This window comes from Euprymna scolopes, chromosome 20, assembly GCF_053919585.1.
Source record: "Euprymna scolopes isolate OS-2025 chromosome 20, ASM5391958v1, whole genome shotgun sequence".
Classification (NCBI taxonomy): domain Eukaryota; kingdom Metazoa; phylum Mollusca; class Cephalopoda; order Sepiida; family Sepiolidae; genus Euprymna; species Euprymna scolopes.
Window position 1 is genome coordinate 9,953,284 of NC_136501.1, and position 25,859 is coordinate 9,979,142.

At 34.5% G+C, this 25,859-nt stretch overlaps 2 protein-coding genes across 3 annotated transcripts in view; one reads left to right on the forward strand and one right to left on the reverse strand.

Moving 5' to 3' along the window:
- Positions 1-17,114: 17,114 nt before the first annotated feature.
- Positions 17,115-17,981, reverse strand: LOC145241682 (male abnormal protein mab-31-like). Its single transcript, XM_080104809.1, has one exon. It carries the CDS (start codon positions 17,979-17,981, stop codon positions 17,115-17,117), a length of 867 nt encoding a protein of 288 aa, XP_079960935.1.
- A 586-nt stretch (positions 17,982-18,567) lies between these two features.
- Positions 18,568-25,859, forward strand: part of LOC145241312 (golgin subfamily A member 2-like) — a 129,284-nt gene continuing 121,992 nt past the window's right edge. The window contains exon 1 of one of the 2 annotated variants that reach the window (XM_080104121.1): positions 18,568-18,723. In XM_080104121.1, the coding sequence (XP_079960247.1) occupies positions 18,661-18,723 (63 nt within the window). In that variant the 5' untranslated portion in view covers positions 18,568-18,660. The remainder of the gene's footprint in view (positions 18,724-25,859) is intronic. The other variant, XM_080104122.1, reaches the window with a different exon arrangement.

A 25,859-nucleotide genomic window follows, 5' to 3' on the forward strand; every position in this document is an offset into this window, starting at 1 on the left:
GGTTTAGGCACAGATAAAGAGTGGGGAAAATTATTGATAATGTTTTCAGCTAGTCTAGTGTTTCTTGTGAAAGTTTGGCGAGGGGGGACCATAGATTGAAGCTCAGTCGAACACTTTCCATGAAAATAACGATAAAGCAGAGACAAACTCGCAACATTTCATCTGTGAGATAGAGGTTGCAGCAAAGAGAAAAGGACATCTCCTATCAGGCCACGAAGTCTATTTTGAACCCTATCAAGGCAGGACAAGTCTTTTCTAGCAGCTCCTGCCCATATGTGGCAACAGTATTCCATCCTTGGACGTATCTGGCTCTTATATAGATAGAGAATTGAATCAGCAGTGAGATATCTACTGGATCGATAGAAGGATCCGACCATTTTTCCAGCGGCCTTGGCAACAGATTTGATGTACGTATTCCATTCCAGATCAGGAGTAAAGGTCAAGCCCAGAAGCCTGTCAAAACTTGAGGCCTCCCCAAGACGAGAACCATTCATTTTAATTGATGCCAGATGGGGATCAGAACGTTGATGATGTAAAGATAGAAGCTTGGTTTTAGATGCATTAAAAGTAACCAGCCACTCCTTTCCCCATTGTACAACGTGATCAAGATCAGAGGAGAGAGAATCGGAGAGAACTTGGTCGTTTACTGTCTTAGATGTGCTACCATAGATGGTAGTGTCGTCAGAAAAAATGTCTACGAATGATGTAAGGATGTGATTTGGAAGATCATTAATGTAGATCAGGAAAAGAGTTGGGCCCAGGATGAACCCCTGAGGGACTCCAGCATTAATACTGTGAGCTTCTGATTTTTGCCCATCAACTACTACTCTTATGAAGCTATCAGAGAGAAATGATTTAATAATTGAGAAGACATTTCCAGCTATACCATAGCTGGAGGTCTTGTGAAGTAAACCTTCATGCCATACCCTATCAAAGGCCTTTGATATGTCAAGAGCAATTGCCCTAGAAAGGTTGCCTCTGTCGAGAGATTCGCTAATCCAATGAGATATAACTGTAAGCACATCTGCTGTAGATCTAGCAGAACAGAAACCATATTGTGTGTCACTAAGAAGGTTATTTTAGTTGAGATGGTTGATTACTTCTGTATTTAACACAGATTCCAGCAACTTACTCATGACGCACAGGAGACTTATTGACCTGTACTGAGAGGGGGATGAACAATCACCTGAATTCTTAAATACAGGGCATACTGATGAGATTTTCCAGGGTGATGGGAAGTAATTCTCCTTAAAACAACGTTTAAACAGTTTTGTAAGTATGGGTGCTAGTTCTGGTTGAAGTTTTTTGATTGCTATAATTGGAATACCGTCAGGGCCGGTTGCTTGACTGGAATCAAGGTTTTTGATTAGCTTGGCAACATCACGTACAGATATTTGTATATCACATAGTGTGTTTTCTGATACAGGAGGAAATATTGGGGGTTGGCGGCCTTGGTCGCAAAGGGTAGAATTGGCTGCAAAGTTCTTGGCAAAGAGTTTGGCTTTGTCTGATGCTGACGAGATTAACTCAGGTCCATTGATGATAGTTGGGATAGAGCACACGCTTCTGTTCAGGATTCTGTTTGCAATTTGCCAAAACTGGTGGGAACCAAGCCGCTGCTCAGCTACTTTGGACTTGACGGACTGAGCATACAACTCTCTTGCGTTCTTTATTACTTTCTTACAATGGTTGCTGGCAGTCCTGAAAGTGGCTTTAGTTTCCATACATCTATTACGTTGGAAGCAGTGGAAAAAGTGATTTCTGTGTGCAATAGCAGCAGTACATTCTGGAGAAAACCATGGCTGGCTGTTAGGTTTTTGCTGGAACTTTTTCGAGGGTATGAAATTGTCTATACCTACAATTAACCATTCCGTCAGGTTTGATACTATAGACGACACATCCTTTTTAAACATGGAACGCAGAGGAAGATCCGATATAAATGTATGGAAACTTTCCCAGTCAGCCATAGTGTATCGATATACTGTACGATGGAGAGGTACGTCTGAGGACTTATTACATTTCATTTTTATCTTAATTGATATAACTGAGTGGTCGGAAGATCCAAGAAGAGACGGAACGGAAACTGAACATAGTTCAGGGCAAGTTGTGAGAAAAAGGTCTAGGAGACTTGCATACTGGCCGTCACGGTGAGTTTGTGAACAATCTGAGTGAGGTCATAAGCAATGGAGAAATCATGACAGAATCTCCCCTCATCATCGGTCTTGTTTGAGTGGGTCAACCATTCCACATTGTGAACATTGAAGTTTCCACATATGTGAATGTTAGCTGAAGGATATGCTGATAGAACTTGGTCAATTTTCTCAGATATGCTTTTAAAGATAGTAACTCCGCTGTTATGGGGGCGATAGAGAGTAAATATAAATGCCGTAGTGTGAGCTAGTGCTACTCGGAAGCACATATAGGGTAAGTTAGGATCTTCTCTGGAGATGTCTCTACCACATGGAAAGCCATCTTTTATATAGGCACATATTCCATGCCCATGGCGATCTTAGGGGTCAGATTTGGAAGTTAGGTTAGAGTATCCTTTAATTACGAACTCATTTAGGGAAATAGTCTGCCCAATTCCAGTTTCGCTTAAAAATAAAAGGTCTGGTTTAGTCTCCTGTAATTGGGCTTCAACCTCTAGAAGGTTAGAACGTAGACCCCTGATGTTGGAGAAGGAGACATGGTAGTGGAGGTCTACGTTGGAAGTTTCAGATCTGGGTTTAATCGTGTATTTTTTATTGAAACTTGTCATGGTGGAATTTTGGAGTTTGTGGACTAGGTCGTCAGATTTGCTTAGAGCAGGACAGAGAGGGGAAACAAAGAGAGAAAAGTAACGAATTTTTTTTTTTTTTGTAGCACATGATAAGGTAAAGCCGTAACAATTACCCACTAGTATGGCATCGAGAGGCCCCACCAGAGACTACTGCATGGTCCAGAATCCATTCACCAAATGGCAATACAGCAGCCCCAGTACTTTGCGCCTGCTGATAGGACAGCCTCCTTAGTGGTTAATCCAAGGTTCAGGTCCCTGACTATCAGGCGGATAACGTCAGCCCAGATAAAACGTTTACCTTCAGCACCCTTACTAGTGACATGGTTACAAGGATAGACATAGAACAGAAAATTTCCGCCATCTCTGTCGACTGTTCACGCAAAATACTGCCAACCTAAAAGAGTTTCTCCTCCACTCACCGAGGACAGAAAAGGTGAACTGTAGCATCAGAACAGATACTACACTATGATCTTCGTGCAATGTTTTTGTTGTGATTGAGCATCATTCATGATGATTTTGTTAGCTTTCGTTTCCCTGACATCTTTCTATGAAAGACATGGGGGGGGTATGTTTAGACAACAAACACAAAAAGTGGTAAAGAAATAAATATATAATCAATAAATGTTACCAAAGGTAAGCTACTTCTACTACTTGGATAAGGTTTTGGTGTTTTAACTGATTTTAAAGTCTGTTTTAAGCGTGAAACGTAAGTTGTGTTAAGCGGTTAAGTTAAAACGAAAGCAAACCTGGCGCCATGGTGCTCTTGCCTCTGGAGTCCCGAGAATCGGTCAAAAACTCGAAAAAAAATAAAATAAATAAAATAAAATATTGACAGAAATCCACCGAATAAATATCACTGTGATATTTATTTGGTGAATTTCTGTCTGTATTTTAACCATCAAGGGAAAAGTTATGACAAAACTTTCCTCCATCATCAGTTTTGTTGGAGTAGAGTAGTCATTCTACATTGTGAACACGAAAGTCACTGCAGAGCTAAATGTTGACAAAAGGATAAATAAACAGAATCTTGTCAATTTTTTTTCAAAGATTCACTCAATGATAGTAACTTTATCATTGTGGGGATGATGAAGGAAAATAATCAAAGGTGTTGTGAACGAGAGCAACATGAAATGCTGAATAAAGAGCAACTCAAGGTCTTCATTTAAGGTGTTCTTACGATATGCAATAGAGTTGGTATCCTAAACACAAATTTATATCTCTGCAGAAATTATTTCCAATATGTCTGACAAAGGGCATTTTTGCGTAGCTTGTTGTTAACTTGAAAACCTTGATAAAATAAAGAAACTCTCAAAGAAGAAAAGAAAGAAAGAAAACAAACTTGAGAAAGATAATTTTTACTGGGAAGATTGTCCAAGAAAGGGAGGGAGGTTAAAGAAACGAATTTAGTAACTTGCTGGCTGCCAAGATATGTCCATCCGGCTTATAAGGAATAGTCCTCATAAAGTAACAGTTTTCAAAAGGATAGAAATAGAGGGAGAGTTCAAATAAAATTCTTTCTACTACTGTTTGTTTTTAGAAGAGTTCTTTGTGTTACAATAGTATCCTCATTCCAAAGACATTTACAGCATATTTCCTTTTTTTATGGGTAATCTCACTGTGTTTTTTTAAGCACCGCATGTTTTTTCTTTTTTAATTTCTGTGCATGAATTCGCTCATGCTCGAGTAAAGTACATTCACCAAATGAACAAGTTTTTTCTGTCATCAGGGAAGAAAACAACTGAATTAATCCAACCAGTCCTCACTTTTATAGTGGTAACTACAAGAGATCAGTCTTTCATGTATTTCGAACAATCCTCTTCTCAAGAGGATCAGAAAGATAAGTTTCCAGGTTCCAGCAGAATTTCTAAAGTCTTTTTTTCTTGTTGCTTAGAAAACTTCTTGAGATGAATTTTTGATGCCTCATTCCATAATTATCCCTTCCAAGATAATTAAATATTCATGTCTTCCTTGCTGTAATTCAGATTTTCAATTAATTTTTTATGGCTTAGTTATGACAGAGTTGTTGAGTCTTTCTGATCTCTTTTTCCTTGCCCAAGACTTAGAAAAAATATCTGGTAACTTAAGCATATTTAACCCGTCTTTCATCTAAGACATACTTTCAGTAACTCATTCTTTCCAATTCAAATCTTTCCCTGTTGAGTGGGAAAACAAGTGACTCGTCCACTCAGTGAGCTGAACGGGATTACGTGTTGTTGAAGAGGAAGAAATAGAATAACTCGGAGTAAGGGAGGAAAGAAGAAAGAAGAATAAGAGAAAAAAGAAAAATGAAGAAAGGGTGAAAATAAAATTTCTACATCTCTGGTGATCTTCAAGGCTGTGTTAAGACGTTGTGCCAGAATATCTTGGAATCTTATTGAAGTCATTGACAGAAATTGCCAGTGCTAGTTTCATTCAGGTTTGATTTCATACAAATGAAATTTAAATTGTCAAATAGAAAATTATCTTACGTTTGTGAATTTTTTAGATGAGGATTGATAATTTGTATTTGGATTTTTTGGACTACTGTTCTCATCTTGAGTGTTACTTTCACAATGTTTCGGTCGGTGCAACCTCTGACCTTCTTCATGGCATAATGGATAAAGTTCTTGGTAAAACTGTGAATTAGGACTTCTACTCGGTCATGGCTGATGGAATGAGAGCATGCTGAGGTTCTGCTCAAAATTCCGTGCAGATTTCTGAGTTTTTGTCAGAAAGATTACTGAATTCAACAAGATACACCTGAAGACGGTTGAATTAAAAAAAAACATGGGACTCCCTCAACAGCATTAATTAATGATATTGCACACAAGAGACCACCGTGAATTGGCTTTACATGAACCTTTCTGTAGCCACTAGTTGAAGAAATGCTTTGAACATGCTCCTGGCTTGCCAATCCTACAGGACATCCTATGAAATTTCATGATATTTGCATATTAGTTTTGATAAATGACATTTTATTAATTAACTATTACTTGCTATTGTTGAATACATTTTAATTATAAGAAACTGAAAATATTTTTTATAAACTGTAAAACACTTTTTTTTATAAGAATAAAAGTATCTATTTCATCATGGCCACTATATCTGAAATCAGAAATTGTGAAACAGTGTTATTAAAAAAAATCACCAGGAATGATGCAAAATAATCAACAGAAAAAAGGGGTAGAAAAAGAAACAACAAAAGCAACCACAAATAAACAGGGATGTCGTTAACATTTAAATATAGCAATATACACACAATCAAGTGAAAAAAATGTTGTTGGCTTGCACAAAATTTAAATATTAATATTAATGAATAATAAATTGTATTTTCATTATAATTTATTAAAAAAAAAAAATTTTCATTGAAACTATTTTTGTAAAAAGATATTTTTGTAGGAGTAATATTTTCATTAGAACTATTTTTGTAAAAAGAAGATTTTTATTAAAAATATTTTTGTAAAAAAACTATTTTCGTTAGAACTATTCTTGTAAAAATGAAATTTCCATTAAAATCTTTTTGTAAAAATATATTTTCATTGGAACTATTTTTGTAAAAAGTAAATTTTCATTAAAAATATTTTTTTACAAAAATATTTTTATTTGAACTATTTTTGTAAAAAAATATCTTAATTAGAATTATTTTTGTAAAAAATATATTTTCATTAGAACTATTTTTGTAAAAAATATATTTTCATTAGAACTATTTTTGTAAAAAATATATTTTCATTAGAACTATTTTTGTAAAAAATATATTTTCATTATAACTATTTTTGAAAAAATATATTTTCATTAGAACTATTTTGTAAAAATAAAATTTTCATTACAATTATTTTTGTAAAAATAATATTTTCATTGGAACTATCTTTGTAAAAAAAATATTTTCATTAGAACTAGTTTTGTAAAAAAAATATTTTCATTAGAACTGTTTTTGTAAAAATAAAATTTTCATTAGAGTTATTTTTGTAAAAATAATATTTTCATTAAAACTATTTTTGTAAAAAAAATATTTTCATTAGAACTATTTTTGTAAAAAAATATTTTCATTAGAACTATTTTTGTAAAAAAATTTAAATGTTAACGACATCCCTCATGCAACCTACTTACTCCATATCTCACTGATCGTACCACAACTAACCAAATTAGCCACTTGTTAATTGTCAAGTTTTCCGGGGGAACAGAAACTGGTACCAACTTTAGTCCTGATCACTTAATGAGATAGGTAAAAAAAACATCTTCATCTCACAAAGCTATAAAATATAATGTATACTGAATGAAACCATAGTAATAATAATGAAAAAAAAAATTATTAATGTATACTGAATGAAACCATAATAACAATGAAAAAAATGTATACTGAATCAAACCATAGTAATAACAATGAAAAAAAAAACATGTATGCTGAATGAAACCATAATAATAACAATGAAAAATAAAAGTATACTGAATGAAACCATAATAATAACAATGAAAAAAATATATAATGTATACTGAATGAAACCATAAAAATAACAATGAAAAAAATGTATACTGAATGAAACCATAATAATAACAATGAAGAAAAAAATAATGTATACTAAATGAAACCATAATAATAACGATGAAAAAAATGTATACTGAATGAAACCATAATAACAATGAAAAAAATATATATATATACTGAATGAAACCATAATAATAAAAAAAATGTATACTGAATGAAACCATAATAATAACAATGAAAAAACAAAATAAATTGTATACTAAATGAAACCATAATAATAACAATGAAAGAAAAATATAATGTATACTGAATGAAACCATAATAATAACAATGGAAAAAATGTAAAATGTATACTGAATGAAACCATAATAAAAACAATTAAAAAAATTATGTATACTGAATGAAACCATAATAATTACAATGAAAAAATAAAATTTATACTGAATAAAACCATAATAATAACAATGAAAAAAAAAATAATGTATACTGAATGAAACCATAATAATAATAATGAAAAAATTTAATGTATACTAAATGAAACCATAATAATAACAATAAAAAAAATGTATACTGAATGAAACCATAATAATAACAATGAAAAAATAAAAAAATGTATACTGAATGAAACCATAATAATAACAATGAAAAAAATATAAAATGTATACTGAATGAAACCGTAATAAAAACAATGAAAAAAATATAAAATGTATACTGAATGAAACCATAATAAAAACAATGAAAAATCTATACTGAATGAAACCATAATAATAACAATGAAAAAATAAATAAAATGTATACTGAATGAAACCATAATAATTGGAGAAAGGTCAGCTGATGGTCTACTTGTGATGCATGTCTGAAGCTCTGCATAACCTCTTGTTTAGCTCCCCCTTACCGAAACTCTTAAAAAAAAAATATGACGACAGTACAATCTAAAAATAAGCTTAAACCAGGATTAGGGACAAACAAATTCAACTTGCCTCCTCCCTTGAGGCTCTCATTCACAAATATCCGTGGGCTTAGAACTAACTTAGCTGATGTTGAAGCATTTCTCTTAACAAATACCCCGGATATCTTAGCACTAAGTGAGACTAACCTACACTCCTCCATTCCCTCTAACCACTTTAACATACCTGGATATCTCCCACTCTGCCGTAAGGACTCTGACAGACATATGCACGGACTTGGAGTTTACATTCGTAATACCCTTCCCTTGACTAGAGAAACAAACCTAGAAACAGATGATCAAGCCTTTATGTGCTTTAGACTAAACATGCAACACAATATTAGCTAATATTATTTTCTCTACCGCTCTCCCTCGACTCAGGACTGCTCCATAATAAACAAAGTATCTGACAGCATAGACACGGCACTGACCCTCGACACTAGTGCACAAATACATGTATTTGGTGACTTTAATGTCCACCACAAAAACTGGCTTGGATTCTCTACTCACACAGATGCAGCGGGCAGCACAACCCATAGCTTCACTATATCTCACTCCCTATCACAAATTGTTACGTTTCCAACCCGTTTCCCTGACCAGGAAGAACAACACGCATCACTTCTAGATCTGTTTTTGACCACAGTTCCCGATGACTGCATAACGAAGGCTCACAGCCCACTCGGGAACGCTGATCATGCAGTGATAATGGTTGAAATCGCCCTAAACTCTAGAGTCAAAACTGAAGAGCCAGTGCTCAAAACAACGAGATATTATAATAAGGCTGACTGGGAAGCCATCAGGGAACTAATTAGAGATGCTCCATGGAAAAATATTTTCTCTCTCCCTGCTGAACAATGTGCAAACGAGACCACTGACTGGTTCAAAACTGCAATCGAAGCGCATGTTCCCATGCGGAAATTTTATAGTAAGCCCCACTCTCCCCAATGGTTTACGTCGACTTGTGCAACTGCTATTGCTCAAAAGCAGCATGCATACCGTAGGTTTAACCGACATAAGTCCAGTTCAAACAGACTGAAGTATATAGAAGCTAGAAATAACATTAAGAAAGAAATAGCGACAGCTAAGAGAGAATTTACGGAAACCACTAAAAAGCGCATCGAAGCACAAAAACTAGGAACTCGAGACTTCTGGAAAATCTACAACAGTGTAGTAAATAATGGGCAATCAACAATTCCCCCACTAACCAACAATCATGAGGTTGTCTCCTCAGCAACCGACAAGGCTAACATGCTTGCCAGTTGGTTTGCCTCAAACTCCACACTGGACCCTTCCAACCACCCCCTACCTGACTTTCCTATGCGGACAGACGCCACACTAGACGATCTGAAAACCACCCCTGCTCAGGTGTATGCTATCATAAAAAACCTTGACACCTCAAAAGCATGTGGACCCGATCTTATCCCAGCTGTGCTATTAAAAAAGTGCTCAGCCGAAGTAGCTCCAGTTCTCTCCAAACTCTACAACAAATGCCTTAATGAAGCTTGCTTTCCGGGCTGTTGGAAAACTGCTTCTGTTGTACCAGTATTCAAGAATTCTGGCGAAAGGACAGACCCATCAAATTATTGCCCCATTAGCCTCCTCCCACTTTTTGCCAAAATATTTGAAACCATAATTAACCAAGCTCTAGTCCATCATCTTACAGATGCTAAACTACTGACTGACAAACAATATGGATTTAGACAAGCCCGTTCCACAGCAGACATCCTAACTGTGATCTCTGAACGTATATACCATTCACTGGACAAAGCGGGGGAGGGCAGGGCGGTAGCTCTAGATATATCTAAGGCTTTTGACAGAGTATGGCATGAGGGTCTCCTCAGTAAAATCAGATCATACGATATCACTGGTAGAATACTTAACATAATTAAATCATTCTTAAATAAGAGAAAAATCCAGGTTGTCCTCGACGGTCGAACATCTAAACAATATGATATAAATGCGGGGGTGCCCCAGGGATCTATCCTTGGACCTCTATTGTTCCTGATATTCATAAATGACCTCCCCGACAACATTGCCTCTGAGATGGGTATATATGCTGATGACACTACACTCTATGGCAGGCACGACAGGAAGACGAATGAACACATTTCTAAAGAAATGGCAGAAACACTAGAGGAAGACCTCCAATCTGTAGTGGAATGGGGACAAAAGTGGTTGGTCGCGTTCAATGTCGCCAAGACTAAACTAGTTTCATTCAATAATTACAAGAAACCCTCTCTACCACCCATAGCAATGGCCAACGACTCTTTATCTGAGAGTCCATCTTTCAAACTCCTTTGCCTAACGTTCACAGGAAACATGAGTTGAAACAATTACATTGAAGGAGTTGCCAGGGCCGCTGCAAGAAAGGTGGGCTCTCTCTACCGTGCTAGAAAACTACTAACACCCGAAAGTATCCTGTACCTCTATAAGGCCACCATTCGCCCATGTATGGAGTATTGCTGCCACATCTGGGCTGGTGCATCTGCTACTAGTCTCTCGCTCCTTGACAAGGTTCAAAAGAGAGTCGCAAACCTGATAGGCCCTGAACTGGCATCTAAGCTTCAGCCTCTGTCCCATCGATGAAATGTTGCATCCCTCTGCCTTTTCTACAAGTATTTTAGTGGTGAATGCTCTGACGAACTGCAATCACTTGTGCCCCCACGACGTGAACACCCTCGACAAACCCGACAGGCTGCTAAATCCCACCACCACACTGTAGAGATCCCTAGATGTAAAAGATCTTTTTACTCCAATAGTTTCTTCCCCAGAACCGCTAGACTCTGGAATTCCATTCCAGGTCCCTGCTTCCCCAACAGTACTGACGTGCAGAAGTTCAAGTGTAACGTGAACCGACACCTTGCTGCCCAAATCCCTACATAGTACCCCAGTAGTTGTTGCCCCTGATAGTAGCCCCCTACACCAAAGTGGCAATTTGCCTTGTTTGGGGTGAAAATGTAATAAAAAAAAAAAAATAAAAAAATAACAATGAAAAATAAATAAAATATATACTGAATGAAACTATAATAACAATGAAAAAAAATATGTATACTAAATGAAACCATAATAATAACAATGATAAAAATTTTTAATGTATACTGAATGAGAATGTATAGTTAAAAGACTAGAAAATGCATTGAGTCACAGAACTTAGGAATTCGTGATCTCTGGAAAATTTATAATAGTGTGATGAATCAATCAACAATTCCTCAACTATCTAACAACCATGATATTGCTTGCACATCAACTGAGACGGCTGAAATGCTTGCCAGTCTGTTCTCCTCTAATTTCATCTTAGAGCCCTTACATCACCTCCTCCTAAATATTCCTTTTCGGACAAAAGCTACACATGAATATCTGATCATAACACTTTCCCATTTTCTTTTCATAAAAACTTTGACACCTTCAAGGCATGTAAGCCTGTTCTAATCCTTGCTATATTAATAAAAAAAATACCCTGTTGAGTTAGCGCCCAACTTATCCAAACTCTACAACTACCTAACTGCGTTTTACTTTCCTGATAGCTGGAAAATTACCTCCATGGTACCAGTATTCAAGAATTCTAATGAAAGAATTGAACTGCTTAATTATCGACCTATCAGCCTCCTCCCTCTCTTCACTAAAATCTTTGAAGTGTTAATCAATATAGTGCTAGTCAACCACTTTGTAAATGCTAAACATTTTTCTGACCGTCAGTATGGATTTAGGCAATGCTGTTCTGCTGTGGATATCCTAACAATCAGCTCTAAACAAATATACCATGCACTGGACAAGGCAGAGGAGGCTAAGGCAGAAGCTTTTAATATATCCAAGGCATGGATGTCTTCTCGTAAAAATTAAGGTGTATAGTTTTACAAAATCAGATCCTTTTCGAACAAAAGAAAAAATTCAGGTCATCATTGATGGGACTATATCCAAACAATGTTTTGAATTAAAAACTATGTTTAATTTCAGAAGAGTTTCTGAAGTATTAAAATTTTACAGGCAAAGAGCAAAGATCTTTCTTATGTAAACACAAAAAAATTATGTGTGGGAATTCAAAAAGATCCAATATTTTTATGGAGCAATTCCAAGTTTCTGATTAGTTGCCAGCAGAATGTAGCTCCATTGGTCAGTTCCTATTGCCAGTGTCTATAAGTAGAACCTTCAAACTTTTTTAATCATACCCTCATTTAATAAAGAATATTGCAACAATATGACTAATATGGGAGTTTTACAGGGGTTGATCCTTGGACTTTTATTGTTCCTGATATTCATAAACAACCTCCCTGATAAAATTGTGTCCGAGATGGGTATATTTGCTGATGGCAATATGCTCTAGAACAGATATGAGAGGAAACTGAATGAACATGAAGCCAAGACAATGTCTGTAATTTTAGGAAATGGAATAGCAACGTAAATGTGTGGTCTTTCCTTCAATTACAAAGAACCTTCCCATATAGATAATAACAATAACCTTTCCAGCCATTATTACCATAGATAATAACACTTTAGCTGAAAGTTCATCATTCAGATGCCTTGGCCTTACATGTACAGGAAACATGAAATGCTAGACCTTGGAATTCCTTCCTGTTTCCTTCTTTACTGACTGCACTAACACACAAAACTTTAAATGTAATGTGAACAAAAATCTCATTGCTTAACTCTCAACTTAGAGTGTCCTCTTCACAGTGGCAATGTGCCTTGTTTGGTGTGAATATGAATAAAAAACCCGCCAAGTCACAGACTAAGCTTCTCAGATCCAATATTTCGAAACTGAAAAGTAAGCAAACCGATGATTCATCCAATTGGTTCAATGATTTCAAAGTGCTTCAATCAGAAGATGCTACCTTTGATAAGTTTTGGCAAACTGTGAACCTCCAATCATGATGTCCAAGAGGTTTGAACCACCAAGCAAAAGACCAAGATTGGATCTCAAGTCAAACAATTAAATTATTCGCTTCAATTTTTTTAAGACCTTTCTAATAAGAATGCAACTCCAGAATAAGGCTGAATGAATGTGGTTTTCGTTCGAGCTGTGGATACATTGATCAAATCTTCCCTCTAAGATGAATCCTTGAACATCGTTGGTAATTCCAGCAAAGGACAATCATCTGTTTCATTGGTTTTGTTGCGGCATTCGTCTCTGTTGATCATATCCTCTGGAAGATTATGCAAGCAAGTGGTATTCTGTTTAAACCTTTCAGTCTTCTGAAAGTATAATTGCTCAACACAATCTCACATATGCATGTACAGGGGAGTTTTTTTTTTTTTACTGTTTTTCACCTCAAACAGGGCACAGAGTCACTTGGATATAAGAGGCTACTATTTGGGACCGATTCGACAGGGACACTATGCAGGGAGTTGAGCAGTGAGATGTCAGTTTACACTACAATTGAACTTTGGCATGGCTGTACAGTTAAGGAAGCAGGGATCCAGGAGGGAATTTTAAAGTCTAGCAGTTTGGGGAAAGAAACTATTTGAGTAGAAGGCTTTCTGGCATCTATACAATGTAGAGGTGGGATTTTGCTGCTTGTTGGGTTAGTTGAGGATATTTACGTTGAAGGGGTACAAGAGTTTGTCAGAGCACATTCCATTAACGCATGACTTACTTGACTAGCACGTGTGCACGATTCAAAGGGTCGGTTGTGGAACAAAATGAAAGAGAAAGAAAGGAAAAACTAACATGGCGAGACAGTTTGTTTTATGATGAATAATCATGTGACTGTGAATATTTATGCAAATGAAACTGGTCTATAAAATTGGATGTGAAGTGAGCATGAGGCGAGTTGAGAGAAGACGAGTTATGTACTCAGACGTGTGGAAATCAGCTGGAAAGATGGTTGCATTTGGAAGTCAGAAGTTTTGACAAGTGTTGAATTTAATCGAGAAATTGGTGATTTGAAGTGCAGAATGAATAACACTTGAGTTATTTAATTATATGGGCATAAGAGGATAGTATTTGGGACCGACAGGGACACTATGCAGGGGGTTGAGCAGCAAGATGTCAGTTTACACTACAATTGAACTTTGGCATGGCTGTACAGTTAAGAAAGCAGGGACATGGGAGGGAATTTCAAAGTCTAGCAGTGTGAGGGAAGAAACTATTTGAGTAGAAGGCTTCCCAGCATCTAGTATAGGGGTGGGATTTTGCTGTTTGTTGGCTTAGTCGAGGGCATTTATGAAGGCGTACAAGAGTTTGTTGGAGCACATTCCATTAAAGCACTTGTAAAACAGGTAGAGGGATGCACCATTTCGGTAATGGGATGGGTTGGAGTTTGGTAGCTCGGGATCTATTAGATTGGTGACTCCTTTTTCGATCCTGTCTAAGAGTGAGAGACCAGTGGCAGGTGCATCATCCTGCATGATGTGGCAGCAATACTCATGCCTGGGCAAATGGTGGCCTCGTAGAGATATACCATGTTTTTGAGTGCGAGTAACTTTTGGAACGCTTTGAAATATGACCTGATCTTTGCCAACGCTATGTTCTTTCATCCACAGTTTTTCAATCACGCCATTGATGCAGTCACTTCGGATGCCTTAAAAAGTTTCCAGTTTTATTGCCTGATGCAACTTTGCCATCACAAATTTAGATTATACAAATAATATCATGCAGCTCCGTGAAACATTTGCTCGAACCAGTTTTTTTACACCCTCGCTCCAAAAACATAGTTATTATCGTATATTTTCCATCCTTCATTTTCTAATTTGAAACAGTCAACTTAATTGAAATCAAGGGAGATAAGTCAGTTTGTTACGAAATTGGCCGCAATAGAAGTAACCGATAAAACTGCATTTTTCAATAAATTTGAATTCTTTTGTAATCATTTTTCTGCTCTATCATTTTTCGGAATCTCTCTCTCTCTCTCTCTCTCTCTCTCTATATATATATATATATATATATATATATATATTTGTGACTTTGTTTGTCTGTATGTCTGAGGAACAGTCTCTACCAAACTATTCTGTCAATTTTTAGTTTACAGACTTGAAACTTGATTTATAGGGGATTTGGACCTGTGGAACAAATTCAATTTGATCTTTAACAAGTAAAAATTGCTGCTAAGGGGTTGTAGGGGATTTGGTCGACATTCCCCAATACCTGGTATCACAGCCGTGATGTGAGCATAGGTAAATGTTTCCCAACCCCTAACAAAAAATAAAAAGGTGGTCAAAATCAGAATCAAGGCGAAGACAAATATAAAAATTAATAACAATTTTTATTTTAACATAGCAAGAAATAATGAATCATGTTTTTATTGTTGATGTATTTTTTGTGTGTGCCGATTTAACGCATGAGTCAAGAAAGTGATAATGAATAAATCGTTCAAAGTTTGTGAGAATGTAAAAATGTTCTGAAAAGAAATATTTTGGCATAAAGGTAATGTTTGTAACGGTTTGCGTGGTCGCTAGGACTTAATATGTTTTTTCTCTTGAGTCTGATAGAATTTGAATTAAAATATGTAATAAAAAGCAGGAGAGAGAACTCTTTCTCTGACTGAGGCAAAATGTTTTTTTAGATATAAAATATTTCTTTTTTTTTTTTGCCTTTTTAAACGGTATCAAAATCCGTTATATTAGTTCAGTATTGTTAATCCAGTGAGATTTGGATGTTAATATGAGCGATAAAAAGAAGCAAGATGGGAAAATATTCATTCTTGCTGACTCGTACTTCCATGTGAAGAATTTAGATGAGTGATGCGCACAAAGTTATATTGGTTGTTTTACTTCGAACTGTGATAGAGTCCATTGTTCAAAACATGCTGGCTGGCTCAACTAACTGGTTTTGGTGCGCAGTGCCTTTTTTTATAGGCGTCAGACTGGCTCCAGTGAAAGCTGTCAGAAAAATATTTTTGAAATTTGCTTTCTTTGAACGCCGATTGGATGAAAATTCAACACCGCTGTCACGTGGGGTGCTTTCGCCTATGTCCATGTGAAAAGGCTAGGCTTTAGTTTTTATGCTTGCAGAATTTGCATGGATGTAGTTAACAGATGTAAGCGCAACTGGAACACTTCTTGTCCAGCCACTCTAATGTTCGAGTCACTACAGCGTCAAAATTGGAAAAACTTGAACTTGGTAGGCGTAAGTTGACTTAATGCAAAATTGTTGATAGTGGTTGTAGCTAGACGAGTGTTTTATGTGAAAGCTTGGCAAGAGACAAGGTACAGATTGAAGCTCAGACGAGCATTTACCATGAAAAGAACAGGTGACAGGCTAGCAACGTCTCTTCTCTGAGAAAGAGATCACAGGGAAGAGATCACAGGGCATCACCTACCAGGTTTAAAAGCTGGTTTTGGACTTTGTCAAGGGAAGATAGGGTGCTCCGAGCAGCTCTTGCCTAGATGTGGCAACAGTAATAATCCATTTAGGACGTAAAACAACATGGCGGATCAAAACGCAACGTCTTGTTTCCTAATAAAATTTGATGTTCTTAGAATAAAAAAAAAGGCACTTCTGCCTTACACGGACGGCTTCATTGTTAAGGGGCGATAACTCCAATTTCGTCTTGGTCAAATAACACAACAAATAAATAAGATTTTTTTCCGAACACAAAAATATTTGAAAACCAAAACATTGTATAAAACTGTATCAATATATACTTGTAAAAACATTTATTGAAAAGTCTGCGTAAGAAAATATAATTTTAATAAAATAATTTTTAAATTAAAGCAACATTGGACCCCCCCCCCGAAACATATTTTTTTGAATTAAAGTAAACTTGTATTATTTTTCCGAACAATCTAAAATGAAACATTTTTCGAATTAAAACAACATTGGATTTTTTTTTTTCTGAAATATTTTTGGAATTAAAATAAAATTGTCACTGTACAAAATATAGTTTTAATCTTTTGTGGCACTTGTTGAAGAGTTAACAAAAAACAATTTAGATCGAATGAAATGAATGAACTTGGTCGACCTATTGCCACTTTTGAACCAAGTTAAAACTTTACAAGAGATAAATTTCCCGTATTTGTTCGAACACACCTTCCAACGGATTGTTCTTAAATTTCTGTCGCCACATAAACTCCGCTAAGCAGGATTCCACCATGTGTTCGTGGGTTCCACATTCAGCTTTGTTCCGTCTTTTAGAATGCTGCCACATGTTCTCCACATAGTTCGTTGTGGCACTTGTTGAAGGGTCAACTAAGTTATATTTGTGGTTAGCCAGCAAATGGTGGAATCTTTCCGACTCTAAGCTGTCACATGCGCGCCAGCAATCCAACATGATGGTGGTACCTGGTCGCACATATTCTTTGATTATAGGAATCAATGTGGCGGCATCTCTGGATGGTACAGTTACTAAAAATCCCAATTTAGTGGCCGGTTCGTAACCACCAAACACCCACAATTGTCGCCTGACACGTCCTGTGTTGTTTTTCCGCCGAGCAAATAAGCTTCCGTCTATTTCCACGGTGGACCCCTCACCACCAAGAACTTGAGGATGTCGGAGAAAATGCTCAACACAGAGTTCTCTTAGATACATTCGCCAATTGGCAATGGTGTGGTCGGACAAAAATCGGCATTCTCTGCGAACGTCCTTATACGTGGACATCTCATATGCCCACATATAAATAAATATAATGAGCTCCGTTAGAGGAAGTTTAGACCCCGAAAAAAAACTACCTTTCCGCACTGAGACTTTCTTCCAACAAGTCCGGCATCTCCAGCAGAATCCGTCACTGCTACTATTGCTGGTTTGCAATTCCATGATTTGTCCACATTCACACTGCTCTGAGGCCGACAACAATCTATTAGTCTGCAAAAAGTCTATTGTTTTCCGGGGCTCCGACGTCAACAATATAATATCGCGCATATTTAGGGAATTTACATTCATTTTAAGATAAAGTTTACGAAGAATTTCTCTGAAAGTAAGATTTATCGTCCCATGTCATTAGATCGAGAAGCGCCACCTGGCGACAGTTTAATGAAATACAGAAAAAAGGGGCGCCGCCCGTGTAATGCAGAAGTGCCTAATAAAAACTATTCGATCAATTTACGTAATTTTTTTTAATATGACATTTTCATCTGGTGACAAGTACGTATGTGGTAAAGATTATATATATATATATATATATATATATATATATATATATATATATATATATATATATATATATATGTTGTATTCTAAACAAGAACACTGAAAAATATTAAACAGAGAATGAAAGAAGGGAATGATGGACTAATCTCTATCAGAACGCATGAAAGTCAAAACGGAAGTGATGTTAAATAAAGATTAATACAGCACAATATTTTTATAAAAAATTCTTAATAGGCAATGAAAATAATAACAATATAATTTAAAATGGATAAAATTATAGTATTTTTTCTCAGAATAAAATCTATTTAAAAACTAAAACGTATTTGTTTCCATTTTTAATTAAATTCCAACTATTCAGCGGAAGTTGAGTGCTGTACTGTCGTGTGTTGTCGTGTCAGGTGAAAAAATATAAGTAAAAAGTGGCGTCGTCTTTTTACCTTCTACACGCAATATGGCAGATGTCGAAGCACCCGCGACATCTCGGAAAAATAAAATAGCTGCGGCAAGAAAAAAGGTAAATGCCTTTTTCTTTAGTTTCTTTTTAAGTTCACCAAAACACAAATTGTACGCGTTGTTAGGGCCCGGCGATAAAGAAAATGCCCGATTCCGTTTTTTAAAAAATAAACAAAAAGATGAAAAGTTATATATATATATATATATATATATATATATATATATATATATATATATCATGTCCTGTTATCTTATTTTATTTATATTTTAACTTTGGTGCTAGTGCAGAGAGTAATCCCCGCAATTTTTTAAAAATCGTATTTCCAAGTTTAATTAAAGTTTTATGATTTTTTTTTATTCAATTGTAAGGTTGAAGTATAGAATAGGTACAAAACGCCTTCTCCTCCCCATGTTAAGAATGGCTTTTTAAATAATAACATTATTTACGTCCGGATCACTCTGCACTAGTACCATAACTTTTCCCATGTTAGTTTTACTATCCTTCATTCCTTTACTTGATTATACAGTTTATATTTAATTATTTTCCCCACAGTGAAAAACACACACCGCAGTCGCAGTCCGCACACACTAAGACGGTAATCAACAGGAGATCGTAGCCTCGAGTTTCGCCCTCCTTTGGTCTCCTTAGTAGGACTTAATTAGAAAGGGGTGGGGATTTTAATATAGCACATTCTATTGAAGATTGTCTTGCTGTATGTGGATTACGGTGTGTCTGACAATAGAAAACAATTATATGTATAGATAGTAATAAGTTATGAAAGTCTGGCAGTTAAGCTACACACAATTTTCCTCATGAGGATTCGTCAGGCTATTGAAACCCGGAAAATTCTGTGTAGCTTAATTGCCATATGTAACTTGCTATCTAGCTCTACTCCTGTATTTACTGAAGTAAATACTGAGAATAGGCATAAAATTTTATGTAGCTACATGAAATAATCTTGCACACATTCAATTTTGTAGTGTAAATGTTTTAATTCCTTGTTGTTCTGGGATATACGGAGATACGACGTGAATGTTTCGTACCATAATCGCTAATTTATTTACATGTTTAACAAAATTTAAGGTGCAGAATAGTTAACAAAGCCCCTCCGTCCTCAAAGTTTCATGTTTTTATGGGCCTTTTCCCATAATCTAATACTGATTATTAAATAAACTTTATTTCGAATCTTTCAAAACTTATAAATAATTATATCAGTTTTTACTAATATTTTAACGCGTATTTAGCAGAGAAGGTACCGTACTTTCTAATTTTTTTTTTAATATATTAGTTTTTCGGTATCTTTTGTTTCTTAAATTGTTAGATGAAAGTACAGAATGGTTATAACCCCCCCCCAAAGTTAAGAATGGGTTTCTAAATGTTATTTCAACACGGCACCTTAATTGTTTTTTTTTTTCTATGTATATTTCATGTAAAATAATCACCTATCGATTCCTGATCACTCATTTCTTGAACGCACACAAAGTGTAGGGTAGAACAGAACGGGTAACAATCTTTTGCTATTTCAAAACTGACCGCCATTCTGTACCAACCATGTGGTTCAGAATTGGGTGATCATTTTAGATTAAATCTATGTAGTAAAGTGATTCTCCGTTTTAAAGTCTCTAGTTACTAGTTTCTCTATGAGGGCAGAATTAGACTCAAAATGGATTTTTTTTTTAATTTGAGGAAAATGCATCTTTCTCCAAAACGGCACTCTAAATTGAGACCGATAAAATGCCTCAGCTCAGAAAGATTTCTCATTCGTTCAAAACAGGCCCCCATATCCGTGAAACTCAACATTTAAAAAGTAAAGCTTTAGTTGGTCCTCTAGCACGTTTTGACTGAAATCAATTATGACTTTTAATTTCAGAACTATGCTTATATACGATTAATGACACGACTTAACGCAGGTCGTATTATAATCACATTGACACACCGGTTGCCGTCAGATCACCCGAGTTACACAATGTTGAAATTGATTTTAGTGGTTTTAATGAAAATTTGAGACTACCAAGAGTGATGTAAAATTTGTGATCGTACAAGCCGGCTACCATATCGAAACTATAACGAACATTTCTGGATCTTTTGTTGTGCGGAAACGACAGATTAAAAGAAAAAATGTTAAATAATAATGACTCTTAATAATCTGAGTCTCGTTCCACTACCCCCCCCCCCTCACCACCACTATCACCGGGTCGGGTGGCCGACATACGCATTACGGAAACAAGAAGCAAACTAACCCCACCCCCTCAGGAAAATTAAAAACATTTTTTTCTTTCGCTGAAATTTGTCTTTATTCAGCAAAAAAGAATTGTTGGCGGTTACAAATGAAATCTGATCGTTTCTTTTCACCACATCCACCAACTATTGCAGAATAATCAGTTTAAAAAAATTTTTTTTTTCAAACTAAAACTTTTTCTTTTCTTAAAAACGTACAAAAAAAATTAATGTTCATTGTTTGTAAAGCGACACGGACCGTGCTGAAATAACGTTACTTAAAAACCCATACTTAACATAGGGAGGGTAGAATTCTATATTTCCACCTAAAAATTTCATAAAACGAAAAATACCGGTAGGTACTCATGCAGAGTGATCCGTGCTGAAATAATAAGGTTATTATTTAAAAAGCCATTCTTAACATGGGGAGGGGAGGGTGTTTTGTACCTATTCTGTACTTTAACCTTACAATTGAATAAAAAAACATAATAAAACTTTAATTAAACGTCGAACTACGATTTAAAAATAGCGCGGATCGCTCTCTTCATTAGCACCAAAATACCATATAAATGAATTTAACTTTAAATTCTATCTAAAACTAGTACGATCCGTATTCTATATAAATTACTATACTTTCTATAAAAGCAAAAATTACTACTATATTGCCCCCCCTCTCTTCCTACCCTTAGAGAAAGTTAGAAAAATAAGGGCATAATTGAAGACCACCACCAGTACCACCACCACCAAAAATTTTATTAAGTGATTACATGTAAACAGCCTTAAAACATTGCAGTAAAAATAAATCAAAATATGGCGAACGTTTAGGAAATTGATCCCTACCTCTGAATTCCACAACTTACACTTTTTTCTTTTTTCACGTTAATCTCATCGATTACAAACTTTCAGATAAAAAAAAAAAAAAAAAAATTATGACTTTTATCGTCGGAGATTAGTTTTCAATTATAACGTTCTACTAAATTGAACATACTTTGTGACCATCCATCCATCACCGAGAAAAATATTGCGACTCTTTCACGAGTCCAGTGTTTATTCCTGTCTACAAAAAAAGAATGAGGTTAGGAAGGGAACTTTCTTGAACCCCCTTTCACTCCCCTCTCTCTCGTCTATCTTATCTATTTCATCCGTGTCGTCTCGCTTGAAAGAGTCCCAACAATGGACCTTTTGCAAAATTTTACGGAAAATGTGTTACATTAAAGTTAGGCACGTTGAATTGTCAGAAGTTTTTACTCGTAACTTCCCCTCCCCTCAAATAGTGTTAGAAACCCACCCAATAAATGTCATTGTAACATGTACTGGGTAGGTTTCTAACAAGATTTTGTTTTTTTCTTATTTTGAAGTGATTATTAAGTCTTCAAAGACATCGCGGCCGCCTTTTATTGTTTTGTTCACCGGCAGCCTTCAGCATTCCTCGTTTTTTGAACTGAATAAACATTTTACATTAAATAAAAACACTAAAAACTTATCCAGTCAGGTAGAAAAGTAACTTGCTTTTGATATTTATTTGTTTTATATATATATATATATATATATATATATATATATATATATATATATATATATATATTATATTAAGTAATGTGATTTATAATTTAAAAATTAAAAAAAAAATTTTTAAATTTAAAAATCAAATTTTAATTAAATTAAAAATCAGTTTCATAAGAAGGAACAACAACAAAGTCAATTATCTGTACGATCGTTTCGGAAATCAGTGCTTTTTATTTGTGGTATACATGAAGTCACGTAGAACAATTATACATAGTTTTTTTGGTAAGCACGGTCTCCTCATCAGCAAATTTAGGAGGATTTCTATTGAATTTAACAGACACCAAAAATAAACCTAGCATTAAAAGTAAGGCAGATGAATCTGAAAAATTGAAATAAAAGGTTTGGATTTAAAATTTATAAGAAAATTAGTATAGGTTAGAGATAGAAATGAGTAGAAAAAATATATATTTTTTGAATTTACATAATAAATTTGGTTTAAAAATATATAGAGATAGTTACCTTTTAGTTTTTCTTTTTTTGAAATCAGGAACTGTATTTAAAGTAGTAATTTAGATGTTTGCTATAGCTTTTTATTTTATTGAATGATGAATTTTAAAAGGGCGACGCTCGTGCAGTAAATTGTTTCCGTTAGCGTATTTTGATTTAAAGACGCTACAGTTAATATATATAGAGAGAATATTTATTTTGCAATTATTCTCCAAATATACAAGAACCTATCAACAGCCATAACTCAACTACCAGATTAAATAATAACACCAACTTAAATCAATCTACCGATCAATTACTAATCAACCCACCACATTATAATCCAACAATAGACCTAACGGAAAATAATCATAATAATCAAGAGGTAATATATATTGGTTCCACATCTGGCCCAATAAAACATAGAATTTCAACGCACAAACATTCTTTTAAAAATAACTTTCTATCAAACCAAACTACTCTATCCAACTATATTTGGCAACTAAAAAATAGCAATATTTCTTTCAACTTAAAATGGCAAATAATTGAGACTTGCAAATCATATAAACCAGGAGATAAATTTTGTACACTATGTACAAAAGAAACCCTAAAAATTTTAAAATATGAAGATATAAAAAGCACAACCAAACTAGTAAATTCAAGACATGAGCTTCTAACATGTAATCATAAACGTTGGTTTAAATTTAATAAATATAAACCACCTTAAATCATTAAAAATTACTCATTAGTAAAAATAGATTACAATTTTTTTTTTTTTTTTTTTTTTTAATAAATTAAGTTAGACTAATTACCGCCCTTAGACCCGTAAATCAAATAATAAATAAAGCCAATAACACATGACAATTATCTCTCCTTAAAAACTTGCAAAATAAATATTCTCTCTATATATATTAACTGTAGCGTCTTTAAATCTAAATACGCTAACGGAAACAATTTACTGCACGAGCGTCGCTCTTTTAAAATTCATCATTCAATAAAATAAAAAGCTATAGCAAACATCTAAATTACTACTTTAAATACAGTTCCTGATTTCAAAAACAGAAAAACTAAAAGGTAACTATATCTATATATTTTTAAATCAAATTTATTATGTAAATTCAAAAAATATATATTTTTTCTACTCATTTCTATCTCTAACCTATACTAATTTTCTTATAAATTTTAAATCCAAACCTTTTATTTCAATTTTTCAGATTCATCTGCCTTACTTTTAATGCTAGGTTTATTTTTGGTGTCTGTTAAATTCAATAGAAATCCTCCTAAATTTGCTGATGAGGAGACCGTGCTTACCAAAAAAACTATGTATAATTGTTCTACGTGACTTCATGTATACCACAAATAAAAAGCACTGATTTCCGAAACGATCGTACAGATAATTGACTTTGTTGTTGTTCCTTCTTATGAAACTGATTTTTAATTTAATTAAAATTTGATTTTTAAATTTTAAAAAATTTTTGTAAATTTTTAAATTATAAATCACATTACTTAATATTGAATTAGCTCTAGGACATTTAACTATCGAGCTTATTATATATCTAAATTACAACGAGCATTTCCTGTATTTTAATTAAACTAGTAATTTCACTATTACATTAAAATACACTTAGCTCTTTAGACTATTATTCTAATCTCCTTTAAATTTATATATATATATATATATATATATATTTATTTGACAACTTTTTCGAATCTGTGTATAGTAAAACAAACCCCTTTAGGGAAAGATAGCGTTTTTAAGGATATGAAACCAATTTACAAACATCTGGTGGTTATTTTTCTTAATTGGAGATCAAGGGTTACCTGAGATTAATTTTGTGTGTTTTGGCGGGGATACTTAATTTTTTTTTTTTTCTGAAAAACAAAAAACGAAACATGCTAAGTAATGATTGTCCTTGTGTATCTTATCGTGTTGAAATATTATTTAAAAAGTCATTCTTAACATAGGATGTTTTGTACTTTCAACTCACAGTTTAATAAACAAATATACTGTAAAAATTAAATTTAACTTGAAAATACTATTAAAAAATAGCGTAGTAACATAGATGCATAAGTTTAATCAAGTGTGGGTGGGGGATTGCACTATCCTGCTTCACATGATCAATTAGTGTAATCAGACTGTCTCTGATCCCTAAATGCAGGGGCTAACCCTAAGTCCTCGTGACTACACTCTTCATCTAGTGATTGAGCCTTTAAAATGTAATCAGACACTTACTTGTTGCTGATCATCAGAGCGATAGTTCCAGCAACAAGTAATAACAAGCATAAAACGCGCACAACCCTAAGTCTATATGGCAATACCTTTAACATGCTGACTGACCGCTTGTCAGATGCTGCGGTTGAGTTCTTTGTGGTACTCTGGTAAATGGCTGGTATGTCACTTCGGTACTTGTACAGTTTAATCAAGACATTCAAAAATGAAAATATTGAAGAAAAGATTATATTGTATGTATTCGTTATGGAACAAAGTTCTCCGAAAAAAAATTTCACTTAATTTCACCAAGTAGTTTTTATTTTACAGCGAAAAAACAATTTATGATACCGAGCAAAAGGTTCGATTTTTAGGAAGAAAAGCTAGTAATAAAGATGGGGAGGGAGTGTCGGCGCTTTAACTGGAGTTATCTTCCTGTGGCATGTTCAACAAATTTCATAATGGCTGACTTCAACGTGCCCTCATAAAAATGTGTTTTTCTGCTGTAAAATAAAAACTACTTCATCAAATTAAATGAATTTTTTTTTTTTATGGAGATCTTCAGTCCAAAACGGATACATACAATATAACCTTTTTTCGATATTTTCATTTTTGAATGTCTTGATTAAACTGTACAAGTACCATCACTTCTCTCTATGCAATGTGGGCTAGTTGTGGTGTCGGCACTGTAAATAACTGTATTTTCAAATCAAAGCAATTCAGTAATCAATAACTCAAATTATTTTCTTATAAGAATAATTATTCATGAAATATTTTA